Below are 27,827 nucleotides of genomic sequence, written 5' to 3'. Positions count from 1 at the left end.
CTAAATGATCTACGCGCATTGAGTACCGCCGGCGCGCACTAAGCTTGTTGATGCCATTTTCACCAAGTTGATATTGATGATATCCTTTTTTCCTATGTACTTATACCTCCTAGAAGCGAGATGTGACATACATAGTTATTCATAATAGCATATCAAGAATATCTTTACTCAAACATCATTCTCTTCTGTGATCAACATCCACACTACTTCTTGCTAACATTGAGAATCAATTCTCGAATCCAACTCGCTGCACGTTCACATAGCTCCTCCTCGGTGCGTGTAATCTGTCCATAAAGTTAAGTCATCCACTTGGGGTTCCTTTTAATTGAGCGTACCTCAAGAAGAAACTCCGTGGAGAGCATCAAAGAGAGCTTGGGGTCCTCATCGCATGCCTCGAAGATTTCGGTGGCCCGGGGGACCCAGTGCCATTCCATCATTCAAAAATCCTCTACCGTCTGAATAGCGAAACATACGAAGCATCCTCCAAGAAAATACGTCTCGAAGGAAAAGATTGAACCAGCGATCTGTACCACATATCCGTAATCCCCGCCGATGGCATTCCTGCGCCATTCGAATAGTAGCTCACTAAAGCATTCAATCCATCACAATGGCACGTCAAACGGCCACAGTTGTCGAGCTATGACACTGCTCATCCGGATGCCCTCGGCCGGAAATTACTACACGAAGCGAGGATCTGTGAGAGGATCAAGGGAAACCCCATCCAAATGTGGCTCAATGCCATTTTCATGAGATTCAGGATGGCCGGATCACCGGTCTCTGGTTTGCGAAGTACGATCATATTTGTATCAGAGAGTGAATCCTAGCAGGCATAACAAAGCTACTTTGTTTCTCGGAAGGGTGAACTACCATTGGCAGTTTCAGACTGATTGAAGAGCATAGAGGCTGGGGTACGGCATTGGCATTCTTTGGGGATCACCCACAACGATATCAGCCCGTCTAACATCAAGTTCGCTGGAAATGTTCCTGTGTTCATTGATTTTGGTCCTTGTGCAGCGGAAGGAGATGGTTTGGGTCTCGGTGGTCGGACGACTGAATGGCATGACAAGACGGTGGACATGGCGGCGCAGAAGAATGATCTCAATATTCTGCAGGAATTCGATACATGGTTGAGTGGGTCAATCGATGATTTCAAAATTTCTTCATGAAGGTCGGAGGGCATGGGGAAGGCAATGGTAGTCCAAAAGATAATTAATTCGTATGCTCGTTAAAAACAAGCGCCGGCGCCCGCTCTTCTAAAAGGGCATTCTAGGCGGCGCAGCCAATGCACCGGACTCAGACCAATCTCCACAAATACATAAACAACATATCGACACATCCAGAGGATTATCTGGAGAACTCCCCAATCCAAAGTATAAACATAACACGGTGAAACACCCGCTTTCGATGCACAGGCATCCATCCAACTCCAACCAAAGGTTTTGGTTCAGGCCTTTCTGCTGCGTGTCCGAGGAACGCGCTGCTCGGCGACAGGCTCGCCGTTGATCAGCACTTGAGGGGCGAGGTTCTCCTTGCCCTGGTCTGTGCCAGTGGCAATGGCCTGGGTTTCCTTGACAGACCCCGCCTCCTCTTCTTCCTCTTCTTCATCATCACTGCGCTCATCCTTGGCTACGTTGGTGAAGATGTAGTTGGTCATGATGCGCAGGATCAAGAAGAGCCAGAACAAGTTGACAGCCTGCAGGCTAGCAAGCAGGGCAAATGTGATGTACTGACTGATCCAGCACTTGTACTGCTGGGTTTCCCAGTTGAGCTCGAAGGGGCCAACAGTGCGGAACTCGGTCAGGACAGCCCAGAGAATCTTCAGGTTCAGGTAATGACGCAGGTAAATCCACCAGCCCACAAACATGGTGAGGTAGGGCGCAGTGATATACGCATCCAGGTAGTTGAGGAGTTTGGAGGTAGCTAAGAAGAAGTCTGAGATATCGTGCGTGATATACACCGCCAGACCCATATATGTGAAGTGGAAGCGATAGCTCAACCCAATAAGAGCCAAGGTGATGATGTGGTGTCCAACCAGCTCCTTGAAGTCCTTACGGGGCTTCTCCAGCTGCAGCATCAGCACAATGGCCTGCTGCGCCCAGTAACTAGCCTCGAGCAGATAGTACGCCTTGAACACGGCCTCGTGCTCGCGGTGCGGGAATCCCTCGAACATAGCCGTCGTGTTGAAGTACCAGATAGTCGATCGCTTCATCACGTACAGACCGAACGGCCCAAACACCCCAAAGTATACAGCGGTGTACATTTGCTCCATGAACCGTGCAGTCTTGCCCTTGCCCCGGATGCCGCACCAAACCGCGAATGGCCGGATCATCTGCTGCATGATGAACTCGCGCGTGAACGATAACACAATCGTATAGAACGCGACAAACGCGATATCCTTTTTACCCTTGCCGTACATGATTGGTCCACCGGGGGTCTTCGGACCTTGAGGGTAGGAGAGGAAGATGGCACTGTGCATCGGGTTCGAGGGCGTAGGGTTGATAGCGTACAGTGCGACCAACAAGAGCATTATAATTAAAGGCAGGAGCCAGGTATACTGTAGACAGGTGTCGGCGAAGCGATGGAGGAGCGAGCGGGCGCGACGTCGTTTGGTTGTCTTGGTCTGTTTCTGTGCCTGGCCATTGAACTAGGGTTGTTAATGTTAATTGGGATGCGCGCGCGACCAATCCAGCAGTGCGTACCTTCTGATCTGAAGAGGGCTCAATGGGGCTCACTTCGTTCATTGTGGACATCGCCGGCGCGCTGGTGTCACCTCGGATGTCCACGCCCAAGGCCGAGCTTCCCCGCGGTCGAACCATGGCGATCGTGAGAACTCAAACAATTTCTCGTATCCGATGTGTAGATGTGACGAGAGACTCAAGCTCACGTGTTGCAAATGAACAAAAAAAATGCAAAGATGATTGAGTAACTTCCAATCTTGAACAAAATATACTCAGTACTCCAAAGCACTTATCCGGAAGTATCGGATAGAAGAAAGAAAGATAAAGATCTTTTTTTTCCTCCCAGGGGGTTAATTAACACTCTCCACCCCACTCCGAGCTTCTCAGCTTCGGAAAGTCTTGGCATTTCATTTCTTTGACCTCGGCTTTGATGCATTTGGATTGGTTCTTTGAAACTACGCTTACCCTGTCTTTTCTTTGATTATTGCGAAAAAGACTGCTCTTTGCCAATTGTGAATAACCACCCCAAGCCATGAAAACGCCTGTTGGACCATGCCAAGAGCATGGAATTTGACAAACCAGTCGCAATTACAATTTTACAAGTTCGTGTCCTTAAGATTTAAAAGGGGATGTTCAACAGGTCAAAAGTGTTCAGAAATCTGATCAAATTGTGTTCATAGATATATGTAATATATGTTAAAAATTTTAGTACATGACATCATACACGATGCAACCCTGTTGACCGTGTCTAAGAGAAAATAAGAGAAAGAGAAAAAATATTAATGGTCTCATAAACCAGTTGTAGACAAGATTTGCCTAAACCTCCTCGGTGTGAGCAGCAGAGCGCTTCTCGGCACCAGCCAACTTCTCCCCGAGGACTTCAACATCGCCAGACTCGGCGGCGATAGTGCGCTTGGTATCGTGGGAGGTCTTCCAGGCCGGAGTACCAATGTACGGGATACCATTGGGATCTTCAAAGATCTGCTCAGTTTCCTCCAGAGTCTTACCAGCAGTCTCGGGGAAGAGGAAGAAGACGTGGACAAGCATGACGGCCAGGAAAACACCGAAGATAATGTAAGTCTGCCAGCGGATGTTGGCAAAGGCGGAAGGCACGAACAGGCCGAGAGCAGTGTTGAAAGCCCAGTTGGCAGATGTAGCCAGGGCAACCGCCTTTCCACGCACACGGAGAGGGTACAACTCGGGAGGATACACCCACGAGACGGGACCCCAAGTCGGGGCGTAGGAAGCGACAAACAGGTAGGTGCAGGCGATGAGTCCCTTGGCAGGGGTACCGCTCAGACGCATGGACTCCTCGGCCACACCCTTGATACCACCAGGGACGACCTCGCCGTACGTAGCCATGATACCGGCGTTGGCGAACATCCAGATCATCATCAGGGTGGCACCGATCAGGAGAGTAGGACGACGACCCCAGCGGTCAACCCAGATCAGGGCGGGAACGGTCATGACAACGTTGATGATGTACTGAATAGACGAAGCGAGGAGGGTGGCATCGCCTTCGTAACCAGCCATGCCAAAGACGTAGGTGATATAGTACATCATAACATTCATACCGGTCAGTTGAGACCAGATCTGGGTCCAGATACCGGTCATGGTACGGTGAATCATCTTGGGGTGGAACAGTTCTATGTAAGAGACGTCCTTGTTTGCACGCTCGAACTCGCACATGTCGCGGATCTCCTGCATCTCGGCGATAACGAAGGGGCTGTTGGCATCGCCCTTGGCGTGGACGAGGGCCAGCACGGACTGGCACTCTTCCCAGCGGTCTTTGCGGGCCAACCAACGGGGAGATTCGGGGAGGAGCATCATTCCAAAGAAAAGAAGAATGGCAGGGACCATCTGCACAGCCCAGGGGATACGGAAAACGGATGTGCTGTAGTTCTGGGAAGTGGAAGCGTTGCCATGGCCGATGTAGGAGCAACCGAAGGAGATACTGCGAAGTACAATGTCAGTGACTGATTCCTTTCCAATGCCAAATAGCTGTGCCACATACTAGTACATGATTAAAATGCCCCAGGTAATAGCCCACTGCTGGGAGCCAACGAGACGGCCACGCTTAGAAGGAGGCGCAATCTCCGAGATATAGACGGGGACCTGAGCTGACTCGATACCGACACTGAGACCGTTGATCACACGTCCAGCAATGAGCATGCCCATGTTCTGGGAAGCACAGATAATCACTGAACCGATAACCCTAACAACAAAAGGCTGTCAGCTCTGCTTGATGATTGCATTTCATCCAGACTACGCGACGACTTACCAGATAATGCAGCCAGTCATGATAGCGTATTTCCGGCCAAGACGATCGGAGATAAAACCAGAAATAAGAGCACCAAGCCATGAACCACCAGGCATAGCAGCGGTAACACCGCCCTGGGCCAGGGAAGACAGACCACTACAATCGAGGTCATCGTTGAATGGCGGGCCCCTGGGTCCTTGATTAAAGTAACACTTATACGCTGGCGTACTGATAATGGCTGACATCGACGAGATATCGAAACCAAACAGCGCGCCGCCAATGACGGACACAGCCGTAATGACATAGAGATTGCCAACAGCCATGGCGAATGATATGATCCCAAACCAGTGGAAAAGGGAAAGGGAAGGAGAGACAAGCAGATCAAGCCGGAAAGAATGAGATAGGCGAGGAGTCCGCTACGTTTAAATAGATCTCACCACCGTCCGGGAAAATTCTTAGTGGCTTGCATGTCGGGGGCCGAAGGGAAAATGCACGACAAAGGTAATCCACCTCCATAGATTAACTCTGTTCCTCTATGAACCCACATCTGTGCCGTGTATCGAATGTCCGAGGGACAAATTCCTGTACGAATTATGTACAATAAAGTACAAAAACAGCCAAAAAAAACAACTCGACTAGGACACAGGGCTGCGCCAAGACCCTGTTTGCAACCCCAGCGGCTTAAAGATACTCTGATTGGTGGATATCAACTTAAGCATACCCACCTGGTGAGCGGTGATTGGTCGACTCCCCGGGATGGGCTCATGGGATCCGGGGAATCAGCCACGAGGGTGACAGTTCTAGGCTGAAGGAGGTCAAGCGTGGTATTAGGCCTCCCTAACCCGGCCTGAAGTCGGGTTCGGGTGGTGAGAAAACTCGGCTGACTCCCCTGTAGCCGGGACGGCAGTGGCGTTTCTGGGCATTTCTTGTGAGTGTTTACTTCGGTTTCAACATAGATCGAAGTAGAGATGGAGAGAGATAAAAGTCTGGAGAAAAATTGTGGTTCCTGCAATTCAAGGGGGGTCCATGTGAACGCAAACTTTTTTCCGGCCATAATCCCCAGGTCGAACCCACAATAAAAATTTTGGAGACACTAATAATATTCCCTGTGGTAAAGATACAGGTCTCGGCTCCCTATCTCCCGAGCCCTGATGGAAAACAGGGTAATTTGGTTGTATTGCCGACTACTACTCCGGACTAGCTGCCTATGCAATTTAACCGGAGTGCCCACATCGCGTGAAAGGAAACGAATGAAAATGAAGATTCCAACCGGTGACCCGAGCATGTCGTACTAGTCCGGGGCCCCGACTACGGCCCATTTTCCCAGAACGGGACGGTATACGGCTTCTCAAACTTCAGTGGCTGGCACACGCCGAAGTGGACTCGGGTTGCGCGACTCGGCCCTTTCCAGACGGTGTGTTTTCTAAGGGACGGCGTTGGCCGATGCTTTTTTTTTGTATTTTCATTTTACTGCAGGCTTCTGCCTTGTATGTTTGGTTCGCTTCGCGTTACGCTGGAAAGTTAATTTCTGTGTTTCAGGCTTTGAGACTTCGCGTTTTTGTCACTGGTAATTTAACTAGTGTGGGTCGCATGTCCGTTCTTTACGATGCGACAGATAATACGACTTTGTATCTTCCAATTTCCATTTTCGTGGTTTGATGTCTGACCAATGTGACATTCCCCGCGTCCGTGGGAAAAGATGCGGAGGGCCTGGGGTTACCAACCCATTGCGCTCACCGGGATCAATTCCCCAGATAATTCGGCTCCAATTTTTCGACTGCGTTTTATAACCTGATACTTGGCGTGGACGATCTCTCATTTTGGTGCCTTAAACTTTCCACCTTGCTTTGATCGCGCTCAAGCCACTGACATGGGTGGTGCAAGCCTACCGTTGCTTTTTCACCCTTGTTGTTGCACGGACCCTAATATCCAAGTAATCACTCTCTTAACTCCGTAAATTTACCGAGTTCCACGGGGCATTTGTGTGTATCCTAAAATTACCAGTCTGAGAGCTGCCTCTCCCTCTAGATGGTTCATGAGGTTACAGAAAGAATTTCCTCTGCACCAAGACAAAGCTGTCATGTTTCAATTCAACTCAAGTGCATCGTTTTCCAAACTAAGGAGGTCAACCTAGCATCTTAACTGAATCAGACCTGTTGACTGGTTCATAAAACCGTCGTTCTGAGTTAGTCAGAATCCTATAAATGCCTCACTAACGTCACTAGTGCGCTAAGATATTCCACTAGATGAAAAAAAAACGTCTTTTCGTAGGAAAGGTTATGTCCGACCTCCTTAACTATACCAATAGCACATATGACTCTTTTCTGCAGAGTCTGACTCTCCTATACGTAGGAGGCGAAGGCTGGGTGGGTAAAAGCCAACTTATTAAAGCGGTTGTCGCCGCAATAGATCTGATCCACCACAAGGAAGAGGTCATCGTTATAGCACCCACGGGGACAGCTACGGATGTTGTTAGAGGTAGCGCGTATTATACTTCCCTTAGAATTTCGCTCGACTACTAAAGATGAGGGGGTGTTAGTGCTAGGGTTCTCAGACTATGGTCTCGTAAAACCGTTATGATTATAGACGAACTAAGCATAGTTGATCTCGCCGTATTGATTATCATCAATACATATCATAAGATCGCTCGATCTTTAAGAGATCTTTAAGCGATCTTTTCAGAGAGTTACTCGTAGTGATTCTTATAGGTGATTTCCATCAATTTCTTCCAGTCTAAGGCTGAGCCATATAAAAAATTCCGAGGAACGACACAGAACAGGACGGCAAAATGATCTAGAATTATATCCAGGGGAATGCATCCTCGACGATCAAATGCCTCAGGCCGAGGATATATTACGCAGATTTTTACTAGCTATAGGTGTTGTAGTGAATCCAAAAGGTAAGTCAACACTATGTTTATATCAGACATTACCATTCTAAATTTAGCCCCGCGCGATTGGCGAAATTCGTTAAGTCAGACGATCAGAATATTTGTTGTACCAGGCCGCCCCTCTATCTTCTTTTCAAACCAGCTCGCACACGACTAAAGAAGATCCGCTTCGATGGTGGTGTTTTGCCAATTTTTCCGCTCGAAATGTCCATCACTATGAAGGGCTTTCTAGTCCGACGGAAACATATTCCTATTTTTCTAGCATTTTGTCTCACCGACTACAAGGTCTAAAGTGCAACTATCGACTCTATTGTTTTAGATCTAAACAATGATAGTCAGAATCGGCGGCAAAACTTCCATCGAAAGTACTGCTCTACATGACGTATAGCTATGACGCCTACGATCGCTAAGTGGTCTTCGCCTTCTATGGCCCATTGGCATAAGTGATATTGAGCATAGAATTAACCCTAGTTTACTTAATGATGAGAAGGCTACATTTGCTTTAACGAGGGACCGTTAGGGCGTTGCAGGTTAACCCTTGCAAGTAATCACACATATGTATACATCTAGTCATCTCTTAAGACGTTCCCTTTATATTAATAAGCTATACAATGTATTAAGTCTTCAGGAGTTACCCAGGAACCATAGAGAGTGAGAGCATGAAAATACCGGGATGTATTCACTATAATAAGAGAGATGCTATGGAAGAGGAAGAACCCGAGCTATGGGAGAGAGCATTGTGAGCAGAAATGCCAAAAAGTACGGACTCATGTACTTATTTTTAATTATCCCCCATCATTGCATTTCAGGTAATTTGCGTTCCTTGGTCATGAATCTTAGGTTTGTTAATGAAATTGTGGGTTTTCGCTGTAATGTGGATACTCTGGGAATGAATGTCGTCCCCAGATAATCGCATTCCTTCCGCGTCTACCATTTCAGACCCAAAGAGCACATGCAAAGCTACACTAGTCACATGTTCGATCGGTATGGGCACCTCTGCTGGAAAAAGGACAGAGTTTGGTCGCTAAGGAGTGGTGATTTACCACGACAGGGCAGATAGCATTCACCCGGACATCTTTAGTGAAAAGACGCTTTCTGATAAATCGAGTGAAACTAATTAGTGCCTCTGGGTAGTCGTTAGAATTAGAACAAACAAAGTTGAAAATGGATCATTCTGCTGTATGTGAATTTTGAATTATATAGAGCTAGATCTGTAAACAGTCCCGCAACACCATTGAAAAGCTACATCAAAGATATAGTAGATTAAAGAAGTCTTTGAACTCATGAAATTGCTCAAGGCTAATCGGGTGTTTTTGCGGGTTGGCGTTTAGGGCATATATGTGTCTTGGTTACGCACTAACGGATGCACACAGGTAAGTCGAAGGAATCAAAATTAGCCCCCTTTATTATTTCCCCCACTCACTGTCATGAATGAAAATGGCAACCGTGAATTTGGACTCTCCGGCATATATTTGTAGGAGTGCCAACTCTTTGACAAACTACAGTACCATATATGTGGGACTACTTGTGGATTGTGTACTCGATTCAGGTATCTTGGGCGAGAAAGCTGCCGAGTTGGTTGCAGCATGGCCAATTCTTGGTGGAATATTGCTGAAAAGCGTAAGTAGATTTGTCCATGTTTCTCACCATACTTTGCTGACATTTCTTTAGACGAAGCCATGGTCATTCACTTGCGCTTCTACTGTCGACTTTGTCTCCCACTCAATTCGGAACATAAGGATGGACCGGCTATCCTACAAAGCCAGCAGCCGTCTGAGATAGATGAGAAATTCATATTCGATGTCTGTTCCAACTCTGATACAAATTTCAGACTTCGAGTCACTATCCTTTCGGATGCTACTTTGCTCTGTTTTGGAATAACACATCATATATGTGATGGCACTGACTGCTATGAGGTGGTTCAAGCATTCTGCAACCTACCATCTAATAAATCGATTCCTCGGTTCGCTCTTCCACCTGATGCCGAAGGTGTTCGTTTGTCGGACACTATGACAGCCAAGACCGAACGGACCAAAGAAAAGCGCAATATCTACTCCACACTTTGGTAAGTTTCTAGAAATTTACAACTTTAGCCCGATCACAAGTTTTTGTTTTGACCCTATAGTATCTCCAAGCACGGTAATCTACATATAGTTTAATGTTGTACAAAAATTGAATTGAACTGGAAAGACGCGCGCGTTATGCGCATTAGCCCTGAACGATAAAAAGAACACGACCCGCTCCTATAAGCACAATCACATATGAAATGAAATAGCACTACTTATCAATTATAGCATGAATCAAAGTGTGGCATGCTAGTTATTTGTTTGATTGATATCCTCAAGAATTGCTTAATCTTGATTAGACTTCTGCACGACCCAGTAAAACCCAAACCTAGGCTGGGTGGACCGCTCGCATGCGGAATACATCAAGTGTAGGGATGTCTAGTTATAACTTGATGGAACTATTGGCTGCCGTAAGTGTGGTCGACAGCTACCAATGATAAGAACAGGCTATTTACGCCGAGAGTCATGGCACATAGCCAACATAAAGGACGAAGCATTGCTTAAACGAAAGAAGAAGATATCGCAATACTGGAAGTCAAGCCCAGTTTGCACAGATCAAATTGCTATACTAGCTCTCTAGAGCGCTGTAATAATAGGATCTATCAACGTGTGAAAATGATCACTTCACTCCAGTCCGATTATCTCAAGAGAATCCTTCCAGAGACGATCCTCCTCCTCAGGGTTATATGTTTGCTTCACCCATCCGGTACCAAAGGTTTGGCCATCGTCTTCACCACGGTCCGCTTCCTTGCAGTCCTCGAGATACTTGCCACCCTTTGCCTCCCACTCCCTGCTCACAGCCGCCCACACCGTCGTAGCCGCTCCCTGCTGGGGCGACTTCAAGATCTTCAGAATGCGGGGGTTGGTCATGATCGCCTCCAAGAACTGCGGAGGCATGTTGCGGGATATATCAGTGTTGATCGCGCCGGGGTGGAGACTGGTAGCATGTAGTCCCTGGGCACCATATAGCCGCTCAATGGAGTTGGCCAAATATACCGCAGCAAGCTTAGCGTTGTTATACGCAGTTTCGTGATTATATTCGCTCTTTTCGAAGTTGTAGTTGTCGCTACTTGGAAGACTGCCAGCTCGGTGGGCAGACGAGGCCACGACCACGACTCGTGAATTGAGCTCGGGAGTCACACTGGCTAGCAAAGCTTCCTTCAGAAGCTGGAAGAGGAGGAAGGATCCCACATAGTTGCCAGAGAATTGCGCCTCAATGCCATCTTCGGTGAGCGTGCGGTTCTGGATGCCCATGACACCCGCACCGTTGATAAGAATGTTGACCTGGCCCTTGGACGCAACGAGAATTTCTTTGGCTCCGGCAAGAATACTCGCAAAGGAGTCCAGATCCAAATCAATTAGTGAGACTCGGTCGGTTTCGAGGATCCCGGCGAGGTTCTTCTCGGCCTTAGATCGGTTGCGGGCTGTGAGGAACAGAGTGGCCCCGGTGGCCTTCAAGGCACGAGCTGTCTCGAGACCAATGCCTGATGTGGCTCCAGTGATTACAATAACCTTGCCGGCCAGCTTTTCTTCAGCACCCTCATCTTTGATGATCTGAAGGGCGGTTGGTCGTGCATCTCCGGCGCCTTGAGGATCGAGATGCGCGGCAGCGTAGGGGCTTGACGAGCCCATATTGAGAATCAGAGGAGAAGACTTTCAGATAAATATCAAGGTATAATGACTTGAATGAATCGCTAATTATGGCTACTTATGTGAGTCCATGCTCTGTATAGTTCGGCCTCCAGTTTCTCCGTCCATGGCCGATGTGCGCGGTTTGTCATCCTTTGCGGCCGCAGATGCGTCCGCAAATTATCCAGTCGTTTCCGCCTCATATCCGGCTGTCATCCACATCCCGCATTTTGCGGTCATCTTTCCCCACTTAGTCTCCACTTGCTGCGGCCGTCAAAGCGCGCCATAAACCGAACTCTGTCCACCTTCCAACTTCACCATGCAGACCCCTAGTCATGAGCCCAGCCTCGACCTAGCCCCCCAGTCCTGCCAATCCTGCAGGTCTCGCAAGAGGAAATGCGACAAGGCAATCCCCATATGCTCCCTCTGTGTCAAGTAAGCACGAATGATTACGTTATAGCAGCAGAGCTAACGCGGGCCAACGCAGGCGTAATCGAAATTGCGAATATCGGAGACCAGATGCGCTTAGTCACTCGGCCACCACTTCAAGCCCGGAGCGAGGATGGTACCCCTCCCCTCTGGACGAGCAGGCAGATGTTCGGACTATTGACTTTCCGACCATCTTGTTTCTTGACCCGACTCTGCTACAGCACGGCTTAGTGGAGACTTCACCTGCGACAGGGACTGTCCCGCAGTGTATTCTACAACTACTAGGTGATTGGGATGAAATCCAGCTCACGGCGACGCGGTTTTTCAAGCATATTCATCAATGGATGCCCTTTATCTCGAAAAAGCGTTTTTACGACTTGTACCTGCAGCCCTCATTCCATTCGCGACCCGATGTTGCTCTTCTTTTATTGGCACTGAAGCTCATCACCACCTTCCCGCCGGCTGGTTCTCGTAGTCCTCGCACAGTCGTGTATAACGCAATTAAACATTTTTATCTAAGATTGGAAGGGTGTTTCTCTATTTTAGTGCTGCAAGCTGGAGTTCTTATTGCTCTTTATGAGCTAGGACACGGGATCTACCCTGCTGCATTCTTGTCGATCGGGACCTGTGCGAGGTATGCCCATGCCTTGGGTATCAATGTCAGTCGTACGGTGCCGAGTCGGAGAGTGCTTACTTTGGTGGAGGTTGAGGAGCGACGGAGAATCTGGTGGGCTATTGTCATTTTAGACCGGTTCGTCGCTGTCCACCGTGTGTCCTTTATTTTGAATACTAACAGCACAAAGCTTTGTGAGCATCGGCTGTCCGGGACGGCCCTTTGCAACTGCAGATCCAAAATTGGATGATTTTTTACCGGCAGATGATGCTGCATGGGACCAGGGGGTATATCAGTTCGTGATCTTTGTTTATCAGCTGCTGATCTTACATTAGACCGTGGAACCTGATAGGTTCTCGACTCTCTCGTCCCCATTGACGGGACATATGAGTAAATTTGCTTTGCTTTGTCAAGCCGCTAGGCTATTGGGCCAAGTACTTCATCACCTCTCAACCGAATTTACCCACGAAGATGATGTTTGGATACAGCTCGATCGTACCCTGCAGTCAATGCTAGCTGCTGCATTGAATATTGACTGCCCGGACTATGATCAAATCACTTTCGTGTACAGGCTAGTAATACAATTATCATCCTTATCTTGTACAGGCGTTTACACCATATTTAGTGCCCTAGTCGCCCTATACACACCTTGGTTATCGTCCGATGCAGTTCAAGACATCGACACCCCTCGTTCAGGCCGAGCGAAGGTCATCCTTCAACAAATCACGGAGCGTATCAGTGCAAATCTGATCGAGCGACAATGCTTCTTAGGTCGGGATCCAGAGGATATGTCCCCGTGGGGTCTGTATTTTGCCTATCGCATCTGTGGAGCCCATATGCGGGCTAGCAGTAAATCACCGCATGGCCTTGATGTGGTGAGGAGCTTGCGTGAGGGGTTCATGAGTATTGATGTACGGTGGAATGTTGCGGGTGTTTATCTGCAGCTATTGGAGGCCCAGGAGGCTATCGATATGGCGGCGTGAGTTTGTGATCTATGTATTGCATTCCACTATGTTCACATTTTCCCGTGCGAATAGTCAACCCTTGTTCCCATCGCATTGCCTACCCAATCCATCGATAGACCAGAATGTATGACTCTAAGGTACAATCAATGTCTACATAAGCGCCCATTTCCGTCTTCATCCCACCGGTCACTTCCCACTCCAGTCTTCATATACAATAACTGCTGTGGGCCGTACTTGTTCTTGACACTCAGCAGTCTCTCGTACTTATTTCCGTAGAAGGTCTCCTTCCAATCTGCGTACATATGATTGGCTTCATTCAGATAGACCATACCACCCAGTGTCGCCTTATCCATCATCGGCTGCAGCGTTTTAGCAGCATACTCATCCCGCGCCGTCATTTCCTCTGGCGTCGCCTTCCAGTCCCAGCTCTCCGCAGGAGCACAAAGAAGCATTCCATCGCGCCACGCGGGATGCAACAAGTTATCCGGATGGGATTGGGTAGCGACAGTGAAACTATCGTAGTAGAAGGGAGAGAAGGCTTCCACAAGAGTAACATTGCGAAAAGGGTCTGTGACCACAGCATTTGCGGTAGAGTTTGTCACAAGTGATCGGGGGACGATACGGCTGTTAGTGAAGGGATAGAAAGCATCGTAGCCGTAGGGGGCTGGACCCAGGTAGGCGTAAAAGTGGGTATAGTAGTTGGGTGAGACTTGTGGCGTATTGTAAGGAGCGATATTGCGGTGAGCTAGGTCGGCCAAAAATGGCTTGAGCAATCGATTGATCTCGGTGAGGATTGCACCAGGCATTGTTCCGTACGCGGACAAGGAATTTTCCCCGATGGAGATTTGAACCATGCAGCGTCCCCAGAGAGAGCACGACACGACGGAAGGTTGGAATGACCGCTACTTGTTGCCAATCCAAAGGCCGTACTTATCAGACCAAGAAGCACAAGAGATTTCGTAGAGATAATGAGTATCCCACTAAGTGAACAAGGGGTTTTCGACAGTGAAGAGGGAATGCATGGTTGGGATTCGAGCCAACAGGCTGTCCCTCGAGGGGGCTTTTATACCTGACACGAGGACAGGTGGACATTCATGTTAGCCGAGCCAGCACATCCGGGAATCCCATCATGAAAATGGCTGAGCAAAGAAAATTCAACTCCCAATCTAGTTAGCTAGAGCTTCCTTCCGTCCCTGACGATCGCCACATGGTCGCCAAGCGATGAAATCGCAGCTGAGGCTTAGCAGCATGGCACGTTAGCGGCAGAAGCCTGCATGAAGTGGTATGAGGCAGATAGGCAGTCATTGGTTAGCTCTCAGGCCGGGACGATTTCTATGTAAGCGTCAGCAAAAAAGTTCAGAGTCCGAAGCTAGGGTTGCGAGATAGCTGAATCTGACTCAGCGCTTTGATTCGCGACACAATTCTGGGTGGAACTATGTGGACCGGCTTGAATGAGACGTGCTTAAAGGATCCGACGAATAAGTATTGTAAAGGTAAAACTTCTATTCGCGAGACATGTCCCATTCCCTATCAACTTTGCATCAGATGTCATCAGCAAATCTACCGTCGTTTCGAGCGTCGAGCTCATGCCAATAGATGAGATGTGCTCCTACTGCTACAAGACCAAGCTGCAAATGATGCAATCAAGTCCCTATTCATTACAACCAGCGTTACAAGTACAATCTTGTAACTGTGATCGACAATTGTAGGTTTACTTCTAACACCACGATTTCAGAAGATCTTGCTATCACCGAGCCTGAAGACGATTCGCTTTGCCCCGTCAACAACACCTATACAACGAAAAGCGGCGATACTTGCACATCCATTGCCCTATACTATTCCCTCTCATCTGCAGCTCTTTACATGAGCAATCAAGATCTCATCCGAGATTGTGGTTATGTCGTTGCTGGGAACAAGTTGTGTCTTCCACTCTCATGCGAGTCTCATACATGTATGTTCTTAAGTCAAATGACATATGCCGCAGCACCGAAGAAACAAATGCGGAAATACTTTTGGATAACATCACAAAGCTGGTTACTTCTCTTCTTCAATTCAATACCTGTGTTGACATATACTGCACCAATCTTCAAAGCACCGCTTGGGCCTACGGAAACGTATTGTTCCTCGCTCCTCGGTTCGGAGACTTCAACACCACATATCCAGTCGAAACGTTTCACAGCCCATGGGCCACAGAGAGTTCTGGATACGATATATTTGTTGTTTCTCCCCCACAAATGCGACGGTGGCAGCTGAAATTACGGAACATTGTGGAAAATGGCGGCGGGGGAATCTTGCACCCTGATTTGTGTGCAAGACAAGATAACGAACAGTCTGTTTTTGGCGGTCAATCCTCCTTTGGAGTTTGTAGCTTGTACTGAGTTCCTTGTTTCAGGGGCTGCGTACTGCACTGGACCTATGCGTGGGTGATACTACACTTCGGAGGCAAATTGAAGTTGACTTAAGGGAGCAAATGAACTGTATCTAGGACAAGAGCTTGGATGCTCGAAAAGCGCAGAGGGTTTTCCAAACCCATCATCAGTTTTCATTGTCTCGTTCTACCCGTACATTGCTTGATATTGCGTGTGTTTGCATTCTTGACGTCGGCTAGTAGAATTTTCGAGCCAGCAACAAGATTTGGACTTGTATACACTAAGTAATTCCTTCCAGCGTGCAAATAACATTCTGCTGTTACGTCAACCTGAATGGCAAAACAAAATACATACAACAGTGAGGATTCGCTGGTGGTCACCCACCCAACTACTAACTCACCGGCGTGTGGCTTAAGTACGGCTGAGCGAACGGGAAGCCCTGTTTTCCACACCCTATGGTTGTATGTAGAGGATAAATGCATTGACACGCAATATTAGCGCTTAACACCGCAATTCTAAGAAACTAAAGTAGGTAGACATTAAATCTTGACGCAAGAACGCCAACCCATCCGCATAAAGAACGAATTGCACGCGTCGTCTGTGCAGCTCATATCCTCTCTTATATCAGAAACAACCAACATCATGAGGAGCTACATAAAGCTGAGAACAACGTGGGATGCGACAGCAGTATAGATGACTCGAGCCATCTCGAGACAGCCTACGGGATAAAAAAGAATGTTATTTTGTTACGACCTGTTACGAGCCAAGTCTTGATGAAAAAGAGTGCATTCAACTAGAATACTAAACATGGGGAAAGAAAGAAAGAAAGAAAGAAAGAAGAAGAAAGAAACAACACGCTGAAACAATTAAGGTAGTGATGCCTGAGGCCTCCAATCAAACAATGTAAAACACGAACTACGAAAGGCGGTGGAACACGGCGGAATCGGTTCAGGATCAATGATCCTGAATTCTTCGTGACACTCTCTTTCTTTACTATACTTCTTCTATACCTCTTCTTTCTCTCTTATTCACTATCTATTATCAATATTTTCTATATTTATCTTTATTCGTTACTTATTATTAAGCTTGATCCCTCGTCTTTACTAACACCGAGAGCCGAGTTCTAACTTTCACTATATTTCACAAGTAAGGTGAAAATAAGGCCTCTAAAGAAGCCTACTAAGGCTAAGAAGGCCGAGAATAAACTAAAGAAAACATCGGACAAATCGCAGAACTTAAAGATTACGAAATCTAACAACTTAGAGCCTACTACTAAAGAAGTAAGGAGGGCTATTAATAAACTAGAACTATTAGGATGTAAGACCCCGTTACGAGGGTCTTGGGACTTAGGTGGATTCGGGCAATAGAATGGAGAAAGCAGTAGACAGGTTCAATGCTGAACTAATCGCTGGAGTCCAAGACTCCAGCCTCTGAACTGTTTATATACAAATGTGGGGTCATGTGAGGTCATGAGCCCTCGCATTGCGGGTCTCAGCCCTGGGTCTAGTTCGCAGGTGCGAACTGGCCATCTCGCAGTCTCACACAGACTGCGAGATATATATCGTCAGACCTGCTTAGTACTTGGGTCCTGACATAGGATCCGATAGTTTATGCCCCACACTAGATATTAGGAAGGTTACAGAGGTGTTATACGCCTACTAAGCGAACACGGCTATCGATAGGCGCGTAACTATTAAATACCTAACCTTCTAGACACCCGCACTAGTGCAACAGATGACAATAAACAATCAAGAAACCATTATAGACAGCGCCGCTCTTTAGACGGTACCCCTAATCGGAGAACGAGGACAATTTAATCACCCGCCTTATTTTACTAAGCTAGAAGATCGTATAGTGTATAAACTAGTACAGCAGAACTATATAATAAAGCTCCGCGCTATCGTTTGGCCGAGAGATGTAACGGGCCAGGGCCACGTTGAGGCTCGGGCTTTGCCCGTGCAGACACCGCACCCGATACTGCCGAACGGGTAGCCTGACCGCCCTAGGGAACACTATACAGCAGTTGACCGCTCCCTTGTTTACGGTTCTCTAAGATTTAGATAAACAGCATGCAGGCACCGCCTAATTGAATCAATTCAGCTGTAGCCTTCACACTCCCCGCCTAATCAGCGAGTTTAACCTAAATCTTAGACAGGAAAAGATTATCGAACTTTACAACGGGACTAATAACTACATCGTAAAGAACTACGACCTTAACGTACACGACGAGGAGGTTATTCGAGGAATTCTTAGTCCTTTAAACCACACCCTTCTAGGTTAGACCTTCTAGGGTGTCTCGGATATTATCAATCCCAATACTAGCAACTTTAAGAAACGCAAGATAGAAGCTAGCATCAAAGAACCAGTTGATATAGATGTCGACGCTATCACGGAGAGAATAGCTAAGCTTAAGAGTGCCCCCTCGTTTGCTCTAGCTGGAAAGGAATTACCTAGCGGACAAGATAGCTGTAATGGTCTTTGGGACCATACAATGGGAGACAGATCACTAAGACTGCCAAGCACTCTTTCCAACCTTTGGCCTTTTCCCATCAGGGTTTTGCCTGGTTGGTTTTAACGAGGCTATGCAGGATGAGGAGTAATGGATCCGATCATGTAACGGGAATGTTCCGTCTACGAAAAGGATTCGGACGTAGTGTCACCAACGAAGATGGAATCGCAATAAGTGATACCGACAGAGATAATGTGCCCCTGGGAGCTTCGTCCAAACGAGGCATAAAAGGGGGATAACTCCCTGGCCCCTATCTGGGGGACAAGAATTAGTCTCTGTGCAAGAATACTATATCGTTGACGCTCCTCCACCTATTCATTACCGATCCATCATCGTATCTTACCGGATTGACAGGCTGATCACCCCTGACCTGGTAATCTTCTTACAATAGCACCCTTTAGTCATTTATTCTAAAGGACTAGGACGCAAACAAAATCGTAGACTAGATTCTCTAGGTCAGTACACAGCTAAAGGCTAATAACAAGCTACAGCCCCTCGTTACGGTGATATATCCGAAATCATCAGTAAAGCCGATAAACTTCGGACTATTAGGGACCAGGCAAGGAGGGTCATCGAGGAGCGAAACGACAAAATCAAGAAAAGGATTACATGGCTCGAAGAGGAAATCTATAAGCAACCCAAGCAGACCCGCAGAATGTTAACAATTACAAAAGCTTAATACGTCGACGTGGTGCTTAACCCGAACTTCGAATTACAGAAGTCAGACACTAACAGCCTTAGGGATATCCAGGATATCACCGACCTACCTGATGACGACTTAGAAGGCGAATACAAGTCCGATAACCAACATAACAACTCTAAGGCAGAGACAGAAAGCAGCGAAGAAGAAAATGGCGAAGAAGAGAACGGCGTGGAAGAATAGTTTCATTTGCCAATTTGGTAAGCATTTTCATTTCGGTCTATTTCATATTCACACCCTCGAATCGAGGGTTTCATACTTATTATTATCAATCCTGGTATCGGGACGATACCATTATTCGGGCCCGGCAACTGTCACACGTGACGGATGTCACATGACAGATTGGCCCCTTTTAGCTAGCATATCTTAGTTGAGGAATAGATCATCATCTTCCCCGTTGCAGATGCCCCACGGGTAAGCGGGTGCTCTGAGACATTCTCCACCCGGCATCGCTTGGCCCCCGACTCAAGCCTCTGCCAAGAGATTATCCGATCTTAAGTACCGAAAATCTCTCGTTTCACTCGCATTCTGTCCCTCTATCATCCGTGGTGAGGCTATTTTGCAATATGTCTGCGTTCCGAGCCTGGCAGGCTGATTTGTTCCTCCTGGTAAATCTATATGGTCAGCGCTCTAAGGTATAGGCATCCTCTAACAACATCCAAGGAGCAATGGCAGGAAGACTCGTCGCTATCTATTGATGCCCAACGTGAAGAAATTCTCGCTAAATACGTGACACTCGGAGTCCGTGGCCGTCAGGTATTTTGATTTTGGCCCGTTGTGACTCCATCGGGAAAGCTAACCCATCGGAATAGCCATATCGGGAGCAGCAGCGAAGACTAAAGGGTAGGTCTGTACAGGGACTTCCATCCCACAGTCAAGAGCTATTGAACCGCGTTCGCCAACAGAGCTTTGAGCGCCAGTTGGTGGACGGAACGTGTTGGCTCCGAACCTGCTATGAGCCTTTCTCCGAGGACTCTTGGGCTGAGGTTCAACGTCACATTGAAGGCATGTTCGGTCGGCCTGCAATTTGCAACGATTCATCCTTGTATAACTTCAATTCCAACTGGGAGAAGATTTTTCTTCGTCTGCCACAGCTGCTCGACTGTACTTGCCCTACCGAAGAATACGAAGAGTATGTCCAAGAGGCCCTACTAGATGGAATCGAGGCCGCAAGCCTTGACCCTCAGGCTGCGGAAGAAAGCGGCTACGACCCGGAGGAGGATGAAAATCCGTGGTCGGAATTTTATTCAGACTACCACATGCGACTAGTCGCAGGACGCATCCATATCGTTGATGCTACGACCCTTGCTTCCGAAGGCTCCGACGCAGGAACTGTTCTTGTGCTGTGGTTCGACCAGTGTGGACGGGCAATCCGTTACTCTCGCGAGCCGCTAGAGGATGCATCGGACATTGCCAATGTTTCCGATGCTATGCTGAACGAATTTTCGTGTTGGGCCAATGCTCACATTGGCCAATCCTATGAATGGGGTGCGCCCCTAGGTCCCCCCTACGAGAATAATGGAGAAAGTTCCGGGTAGCGACTTTTGCCTCGGTGGAGTACCATAGCCTCAAATACAACTATTTTAGCTCAGTGTATGCGTTTGCACTAAGGAATGTGTGTAAAATCCACTCATATATCAACTCCTTATCTTGAATATCGAATCTGGCCCCTGATTTTCTGTTGTCATACCTAGGTACTGAACTAAATCTTTGAAACACGCTAGAATGTTCTCCGAGTTCCTTACATAGGTAGTGATTTTTATAAGACCAAGTGGAAGCTAGTCACTAGCGCTCGTACAGTGCCCAAACTAGGTACCAGACTAAATCTTTGAAACACGCTAGGATGTTCTCCGAGTTCCTATTATAGGTAGTGGTTGTTATAAGATCAATTGGAAGCTAGTCACTAGCGCTCGTACCGTGCCCCAACTGCAACCGAGGATGCACCGGACTCGAGTTGCGAAAGCGCAAAGCTAGATAAAAGAAATCCGTGTGTGTGTGACATAAATCGTCTTCATAGTCCTTTGGTCCACGAAGGTGATGTGTCGATCCTCTCATTAATTCTACAAGTAGCTAAGATATCGAACTTCGCCGAGTCCTACAGCTCTCACGAGACGGATTATAGCATGATGAGGTTCCTCAGGTCACACACTCTTTTGTTATTGATTTACTCAATCATTCTTTTTGCGAAAGCGCAGCAAGGTGCCACTTGTTCGGAACTAAACCCTTGCTTGGAGGGATGCTACAGTCAATTTGGAAGGTAAGATAATACACCTACACCCAGCTTTCAATCACATAATGGCCAATCATACTGATATTGTTTCATAGCTGCGGCTTTGACGATGACCATTGCGGCGATGGCTGTCTAAACAACTATAATGCAAAGGCCGAGTGTGGCAAATACGGAAATTTCACCAGTTGCCCTCTTAGTGTTTGCTGTAGCGAATTTGGCTTCTGTGGCTCAACAAGTGACTTCTGCGGTGCTGGTTGCCAGAACGGCTGCGAATTGGTGGAGTGAGTTGTCTGTTCTAATATTTCAAAAATATATTCATGGATATATGTCCAATGCCGTTAACAAAATCAGTTACTAATTCGCTTCCTTCTACCATATTAGTGAGCCATCATGTACGAGCTCTAGCAATAGCAGCTCACTTGAAAGAGTGGTTGCCTATTACGAGTTGTTTCAATTTAGCCGACCATATGGCACTCTACAATCGGAGAGTATCCCTGCCGGTGCTCTTACTCACATCAACTTGGCATTTGTCCAATTTGGAGACGATTGGAAAATGATTGATGAGTACGGTGACATTGTGACCCGAGTGATTCGGCTCAAAACAACTTATGCTGGGTTAAGAGTCAACGTCGCCATTAGGGGCTGGAATTTTAACGATCCACCTTCGTCAACTTATTTCTCAACAATGGCAAGTTCATATGTGAATCGGCAAACTTTCATTAGCTCTCTCATGTCGTACTTGCAAAAGTATGGTCTGGACGGTGTTGGAAATAGGTGAGCTTCCCACTGCAATTGCCTTTTTCTCTGTGTTCAGTGTTCTTACATGGGGGACTCCACAAACTGGGAATATCCAGCAGCAACAGATCGCGGTGGCACTGCTGACGATACGGACAACTTCGTTATATTGCTCGCTGAAATGAGAGAGGCTTTCGATGCTGTGAATCCCGGCTAGGAGATCACCTGCACTCTTCCATCCAGCTACTGGTACATGCAAAATTTCAGCCTCGCATCGATGCAAAAGTACATCTCGTTCTTTAACATGATAAGTTACGATCTACACGGTATGTGGGACCAGGATAACAAGTATACAGGGTCCTATCTGCGAGGCCATACCAACCTCACGGAGATCGATGTAGGGATGGACTTGTTGTGGCGTAACAACAGTGATCCAAAGAAAGTGGTTATAGGAATTGGATTCTACGGTCGAAGCTTTACGATGGTCGACAAAGACTGCTATACAGCGGACTGCGAATTTTCTGAAGTTGGAGGTGCTGGACCATGCTCACAAGCTGCTGGAATTCTATATTATTCAGGTGAATTTACCCATCTGCTTCGTCTCTTTTGTTCACAATACTTACAAAAGGCTTCAGAGATTGAGTCCAGCAACAGCTCTAGTGACGTCTAAACTTACTATGACCCAGTTTCAACGGTCAAGTATAATGTTTATAACGGCAATCAATAGATATCCTACGATGATGCGCAGTCGTGGCAGGACAAACTGAGATACCTGACAGGGAAGTGCATTTCTGGTGTCATGATATGGGCTCTCGATCAGGATGATGGAATGCATAGGGCTCTAGGAGCGCTCCTAGGCGAGGATGCGCTGTCTGGCTCACTTATGGAGGGAGGTAATCTCTCGACCAGCCAAAAGAAAGAGTTGACGAGTCAAATAGCCGCATACACCGGGCAAAATTGCTATGTCACTCAATTCTGTACCGATGGTTCAGGCTCCTATAAGAACGATCCGGATTATGTGTGTCCCACTGGTTTCTCCTCCGTTGCCACTACACACGCCCCTCAACAAAAGCTCGGATACTACATTACCGACACTTGTGATAGCGGATTCTACCGTCATATTTGCTGTCCCACAGATGCCATACCGAAGAATTGCGAATGGACCGGCGCCCCGGTACGCAGTGAAGTTGGCTGCAGTGGCAAGTGCGGAAGCGATCAGTTCCAGCTTAACGTCGATTCATACGTTGACGCCTCGGGTGAGGAACCATGTTACCAAGGAGACCGCGCCTTATGCTGCGATGGCGCCGAGTCAATCAATCAATGCAAGTGGACTTCATGCCAGAAGCTTGCATCCACTCAGGACAAGCCGAGTTGCCCCAGTGGTAGCACCTATATGACCACCCGTTTTAACGATGAAGATGGCAGTTTATGCTCCTCGGACGATGATGACGATCTAGAGATTCTCTACGCTCAGGCATACTGTTGTCCAAGTGATGATGTGCCGTCTAATTGCTCTTGGCCATTCGAGACGCTACCTCATACATCGGAATATCTCTTCTATCCCTCTGCCTATGACTCCACCAAAGTGCAATATACGACCGCGCTTGATCCTAGCGAGCCATATTACGGCGGTGGCTTGCAATCGGATTATGATTGTACTACTTAGACCCCTCCTGCTGGGGAAAATCCCAATTGGCCATACTGCTGCGACCCACCGCAGGCAAACAGTGAGAAATGGCCGGTTGACCCCAAGTATCTCTGGGATAACTACTACGAAGACACTGGGGACGACGTGGAATGGGCTTACGTCGACAAATACGGCAACAACAACAAACAGAGCTCTCCCAGCGACGATGATAGGGATGATCCATATGTATTTGTGATACTAGATGGCCCTGCAGGCTCGATTGACAGTTCATTTGCCTCGACATATGAATTCGCTCGTCGGAGCGAGGAAGTTCCCAAAACCAAACGCTCCTTGTTCACCACGAACCGCACCCGCTTAGATACCAATTTCGATCATGTCGAGGAAACGCATCATATCTTTTGCAAACTGCCCACTGGCTCGTTGAAATGCGACAATTTATTCTTCGACGGTGCTAAAGACACGATAATCCATCTGCCAGAACACGTTGGCGAAGGCCCATTTGCTCGTCTCGTTTCAATACAGCGAGCCCATAGCTCATACGACCTTCCTCGGCATCATTTGGTCAAGCGGATTGCGGAAGAGAATGAGAATCCTGTCTACAAGATCAAAATTGACTACAATTTTCAAGCAATCAAACGTGACTCAGGTGCTATCAACATGCGTGTGGATTACACCAACCTGCTTGATTATTGGGAAGACGTTATAGATACTCCTGCCACTCGCCGGAAGAAGCGCTCTACTACTTCGGTCCGCGACGAGCACATATCCTACCGTGAGTGGCGCGGTAAGGTTAACTGGGCCAAAACCTCGCATGAGGCTCTTCGCAAGCGACAAGCGGACATCATGACCTCCAATACTACATTTGAGCGCGCCGGTGACCGAGAACCTCACAACCTCCAAAAAAGGTGGTTTGGTAGCTTCAAGAACTGGCTAAATAAGATGAACACCGTTGAGAGCAGCAGAGTTGGGTATCTGTCCCAATTTTGGAAGAGCAGTCTTCTCCTCTTCAGCGCCTCCACGGGATGCCCAAAGGCGAACGCCCAATTGAACGTCTACCTGGATTCTGAAATCGGTATAGACAGCACATACGCCTACTACCTCTCCGGTACTCTGGTCCCTCCGTCTCTGGATGGCATATATGCATACTTTTGCATGCAGCCGAGTGTGTATATGGGCTTAACAGTTGAAGGCACCGCTCGTATGGACTACAAGTCCGAGCGAAAGCAGTTCATTCCAACCCTTTCCTACCCTGGCCTGGCAATTAAGGGTATAGCAGCCGTTGGGCCCACCCTTGACATCTATGGACAAATCAGTGGTGTTGTACAACTGAGCGGCAAGATGTCCGTTGGTGCCAAGTATACCTTTGAGAAGTTAGAAGTTTATTGGCCTGAAGGCGATGACAGCACGGATTATAGCAAGATCAACGATCTCGTTGGTGACCCTGAGCCCGTGGCATCTGGACTTGAGCCGTTATTCCAGGCGTCAGTTCAGGCTAGCGCCGATTTAGATGTCATGGTTACACCCGAGGCTAACATTGGCATCACCATTAGTGGCTTATCTCTCATCGGAGGTGTTACCCTGGTCGATGCCCAAATGGTTGGCTTTGTGAATACTACACTGAGATTCCACGCTGATTCGGGGGCATCCGTCTCGGGCGACTCCTCCACCGTGAGTGCTGCTTATACATACAACTATGGCGTGTATCTCCTGTACAATCTTGGATATGGTGGAAATGCCACAATTCCATTCTATGAATGGTATATGACAGCCCGGACACTGTTCAGAAGTCCAAAGTTAATCACTCTTTACTCGAATTGGGATGTTGGTTCATCTTCAACAAGTATATCGACTAAAGACCCTCGTAACGGGATCTTACACCTCTTACGTTAAGAACATCCCGCTTAACCTTATCGGAAAGGGGCCGAGAAGTGTCTCGCTCCTACTATGATATAAAGCTAGTGAATATATTATAAACCGTCTTTTGGCTCGGAACTTTGTCGCGCGATGTAATATAAAACTCTACGAAAAGTTTCAAAAGTTAGGGAGTTAGGATAGGCGAGTTAGGAAAATTCGAATCTATAGACTCGTTACGGGAAAGCCTCTATCTGCTACTAATCAGAGATTAAGATCGGTAAAATACGAGTTAACCTTACAGAGCCTAATTGCCAACTGCATAGCCGTATTTGCCGAGCGTAGTAGGCGCTAGCTCACGGTAGCAGATAGTGTTATCCTCTTCTTCCTTCTCGTTTTGATATTTACGTGTGAATCCACGTGATACGGCACGTGCGATACGCTCCTAGAGTGCTTTCTAGAGATTCTTTTCGGAGAACATAGTTTGAATGGCAAGGAAATTTAAATAAGATCATGGCAGAGCAAGAGAAGGGCCTCGCGGCTTGTATTTATGTCTTTGACGGGCATAGATTCAGAGTGAATCAGCCCCTGTCACCCTAAGGGTGAGAATTGTCACCCCGTTCTCACCTCTCTCACCCCAGTCTCGAGACTTCTCACCCATATCACCCACACTCACCCTAGAGTGCCGCTTAAGCACTAAGGGCGCATTGACTATTGACTGCGTTGAATATGTGGCTTAAGTACGGCTGAGCGGACGGGAAGCCCTGTTTTCCACACCCTATGGTCGTATGTGCTTGATAAAGGGAATGAATGGAATATATTCAAACAGATTGTCTACTAGCAAAAGCCCGATGCAGGCTGGATCGGACCTCCCTCATAAAGACTACTATGAGGTAAGGTGAGTTTCATCATGCTGACCCCATAAGGTTTGCCTCATTGATATTTTCTCGGATCACATAGATCACAACAATATTAGCCCGGGTTAAAGGCACATAATCTCTGTATGTGTCATACTCAAGCCCGAATCCTTTGCTGAGCGGGAAGTAGTGGCGCATATAGGCTGGAAGAAGTTGTGGGTTGGGAGCAATTATAGGTGAGGATTTAGGAGGTCGTGCGTTAGTCGACGTTAGAGAAGGAACGGACGTTCTCCTGCTTATTCGTGCTGTTTCACTCACTTTTTTGGTGGCCGAGTGGGATATTGGTGACTTGAAAGGAAGGAAGATGTTAAAGACTGCGAAGAGCCCATCGAAGTCTTTGAGTGCTCGTAGAAGAAAATCGATTAGACAAATTACCTACGTTCTTACCCATGCACCTATTAAAAACTATATTATCGAAGTCTTATATCATGAAGCGCATCCTTTAAACCTCACCTATCATTCCCACCACCAATTTTATGCATTCTGCTTTCTTTCACTTTCATCCTCAACCTCCACGAGGACAAACTCAACTTTTCCACTTCCCTTCACTTGCGTTTGAACCGGCGGAAGCAACGCCCAAAGTTCACTCAGTTTGCCCCCGCTCGTTGTCCAGCTCGATGGACCTTTCCTTAGGTTTCATGGGTGGCACGACGGCATCAACGATGACCCTTTTGCTCTTTCCGCTCTGCAACTTATCTCCAAGCAGCATTTGCAACTCTTTCAGCTGCATGCGACTTTCTATGCTTACAACAGGATGGAAATGGGCCTTCAAAATGCAATGCATACATATGCACAGTTCACCAACTTGGCTTCCGGGCCGCTTCCGGCCCAAGACGGGCACCCATGGTATGACTCCGTGATCGGTGATCATGGTGATGCCCCTTGATGTCAATATTCCCTCTCTCGAAGACAAGAAGATCTACCTCAGATACTTTACGGATGGCTCTTCGAGATCAGGGCATCAGGAGTACTCAGTGCTGTATACTTTGATAAGGAGATTGGACCAATTTTGAGAAGGTTTACAACCTTGTCGTGGACGCTCTCGAAATTGTTCAAAAGCTAGCGAAGACTGATCAAGGAAGTCTTGCAGACTGATGTACAGACGAAGCATCGAATAAATATCGGGCCAATAGACAATGGACTTATTGAGGGAGCATACGCGGATACATGCTGTGGGCAATGCAACACCATCTCCCCGTCGCAGCCCCAGGAATCCCAGGGCTCGCTGCTTTGAACGCTTGAAGAGTACCAGTCGCTGGAAGCCGTTTGATAATTACATTCATGATGGCAATTGAGGAGAGACCGAGAATCCTGAGTTGTGTTAAAGAACGATTCTAC

The 27,827-nt window shown here is 47.4% G+C and overlaps 11 protein-coding genes across 11 annotated transcripts; 5 read left to right on the top strand and 6 right to left on the bottom strand.

Moving 5' to 3' along the window:
• Positions 1 to 203: 203 nt before the first annotated feature.
• N7529_002324 (uncharacterized protein) lies at positions 204 to 434 on the bottom strand (the record flags this gene model as incomplete). Its single annotated transcript, XM_057237852.1, has 2 exons — positions 204 to 284; positions 336 to 434. The coding sequence occupies 2 exons, from the start codon at positions 432 to 434 to the stop codon at positions 204 to 206; spliced, it is 180 nt and encodes a 59-aa protein (XP_057100463.1).
• A 1,010-nt stretch (positions 435 to 1,444) lies between these two features.
• Positions 1,445 to 2,816, bottom strand: N7529_002323 (TLC domain-containing protein; the record flags this gene model as incomplete). Its single annotated transcript, XM_057237851.1, has 2 exons — positions 1,445 to 2,644; positions 2,700 to 2,816. 2 exons carry the CDS (start codon positions 2,814 to 2,816, stop codon positions 1,445 to 1,447), a joined length of 1,317 nt encoding a protein of 438 aa, XP_057100462.1.
• Positions 2,817 to 3,494: 678 nt separating this feature from the next.
• N7529_002322 (sugar porter family MFS transporter) lies at positions 3,495 to 5,261 on the bottom strand (the record flags this gene model as incomplete). The annotated part of the gene is made up of 3 exons (XM_057237850.1): positions 3,495 to 4,632; positions 4,693 to 4,893; positions 4,960 to 5,261. 3 exons carry the CDS (start codon positions 5,259 to 5,261, stop codon positions 3,495 to 3,497), a joined length of 1,641 nt encoding a protein of 546 aa, XP_057100461.1.
• A 4,153-nt stretch (positions 5,262 to 9,414) lies between these two features.
• N7529_002321 (uncharacterized protein) lies at positions 9,415 to 10,004 on the top strand (the record flags this gene model as incomplete). Its single annotated transcript, XM_057237849.1, has 3 exons — positions 9,415 to 9,448; positions 9,500 to 9,893; positions 9,983 to 10,004. 3 exons carry the CDS (start codon positions 9,415 to 9,417, stop codon positions 10,002 to 10,004), a joined length of 450 nt encoding a protein of 149 aa, XP_057100460.1.
• Positions 10,005 to 10,518: 514 nt separating this feature from the next.
• On the bottom strand, positions 10,519 to 11,526 carry N7529_002320 (putative short-chain dehydrogenase/reductase; the record flags this gene model as incomplete). Its single annotated transcript, XM_057237848.1, has 1 exon — positions 10,519 to 11,526. The coding sequence occupies one exon, from the start codon at positions 11,524 to 11,526 to the stop codon at positions 10,519 to 10,521; it is 1,008 nt and encodes a 335-aa protein (XP_057100459.1).
• Positions 11,527 to 11,842: 316 nt separating this feature from the next.
• N7529_002319 (Zn(II)2Cys6 transcription factor) lies at positions 11,843 to 13,548 on the top strand (the record flags this gene model as incomplete). The annotated part of the gene is made up of 5 exons (XM_057237847.1): positions 11,843 to 11,958; positions 12,011 to 12,703; positions 12,756 to 12,852; positions 12,901 to 13,130; positions 13,191 to 13,548. The coding sequence occupies 5 exons, from the start codon at positions 11,843 to 11,845 to the stop codon at positions 13,546 to 13,548; spliced, it is 1,494 nt and encodes a 497-aa protein (XP_057100458.1).
• Positions 13,549 to 13,673: 125 nt separating this feature from the next.
• N7529_002318 (uncharacterized protein) lies at positions 13,674 to 14,336 on the bottom strand (the record flags this gene model as incomplete). The annotated part of the gene is made up of 1 exon (XM_057237846.1): positions 13,674 to 14,336. One exon carries the CDS (start codon positions 14,334 to 14,336, stop codon positions 13,674 to 13,676), a length of 663 nt encoding a protein of 220 aa, XP_057100457.1.
• Positions 14,337 to 19,674: 5,338 nt separating this feature from the next.
• On the top strand, positions 19,675 to 20,646 carry N7529_002317 (uncharacterized protein; the record flags this gene model as incomplete). Its single annotated transcript, XM_057237845.1, has 3 exons — positions 19,675 to 19,716; positions 19,772 to 19,864; positions 19,921 to 20,646. The coding sequence occupies 3 exons, from the start codon at positions 19,675 to 19,677 to the stop codon at positions 20,644 to 20,646; spliced, it is 861 nt and encodes a 286-aa protein (XP_057100456.1).
• Positions 20,647 to 22,350: 1,704 nt separating this feature from the next.
• Positions 22,351 to 25,611, top strand: N7529_002316 (uncharacterized protein; the record flags this gene model as incomplete). The annotated part of the gene is made up of 3 exons (XM_057237844.1): positions 22,351 to 22,470; positions 22,801 to 23,658; positions 23,740 to 25,611. The coding sequence occupies 3 exons, from the start codon at positions 22,351 to 22,353 to the stop codon at positions 25,609 to 25,611; spliced, it is 2,850 nt and encodes a 949-aa protein (XP_057100455.1).
• Positions 25,612 to 26,085: 474 nt separating this feature from the next.
• N7529_002315 (uncharacterized protein) lies at positions 26,086 to 26,413 on the top strand (the record flags this gene model as incomplete). The annotated part of the gene is made up of 3 exons (XM_057237843.1): positions 26,086 to 26,116; positions 26,158 to 26,254; positions 26,314 to 26,413. The coding sequence occupies 3 exons, from the start codon at positions 26,086 to 26,088 to the stop codon at positions 26,411 to 26,413; spliced, it is 228 nt and encodes a 75-aa protein (XP_057100454.1).
• Positions 26,414 to 27,072: 659 nt separating this feature from the next.
• Positions 27,073 to 27,334, bottom strand: N7529_002314 (uncharacterized protein; the record flags this gene model as incomplete). The annotated part of the gene is made up of 2 exons (XM_057237842.1): positions 27,073 to 27,227; positions 27,295 to 27,334. The coding sequence occupies 2 exons, from the start codon at positions 27,332 to 27,334 to the stop codon at positions 27,073 to 27,075; spliced, it is 195 nt and encodes a 64-aa protein (XP_057100453.1).
• Positions 27,335 to 27,827: the final 493 nt, after the last annotated feature.

This window comes from Penicillium soppii, assembly GCF_028829465.1.
Source record: "Penicillium soppii strain IBT 18220 chromosome Unknown utg000003l, whole genome shotgun sequence".
NCBI classification, from domain to species: domain Eukaryota; kingdom Fungi; phylum Ascomycota; class Eurotiomycetes; order Eurotiales; family Aspergillaceae; genus Penicillium; species Penicillium soppii.
Note: the sequence above shows the minus strand (reverse complement) of the source record. Positions and strands in the feature narration are given on the sequence as shown.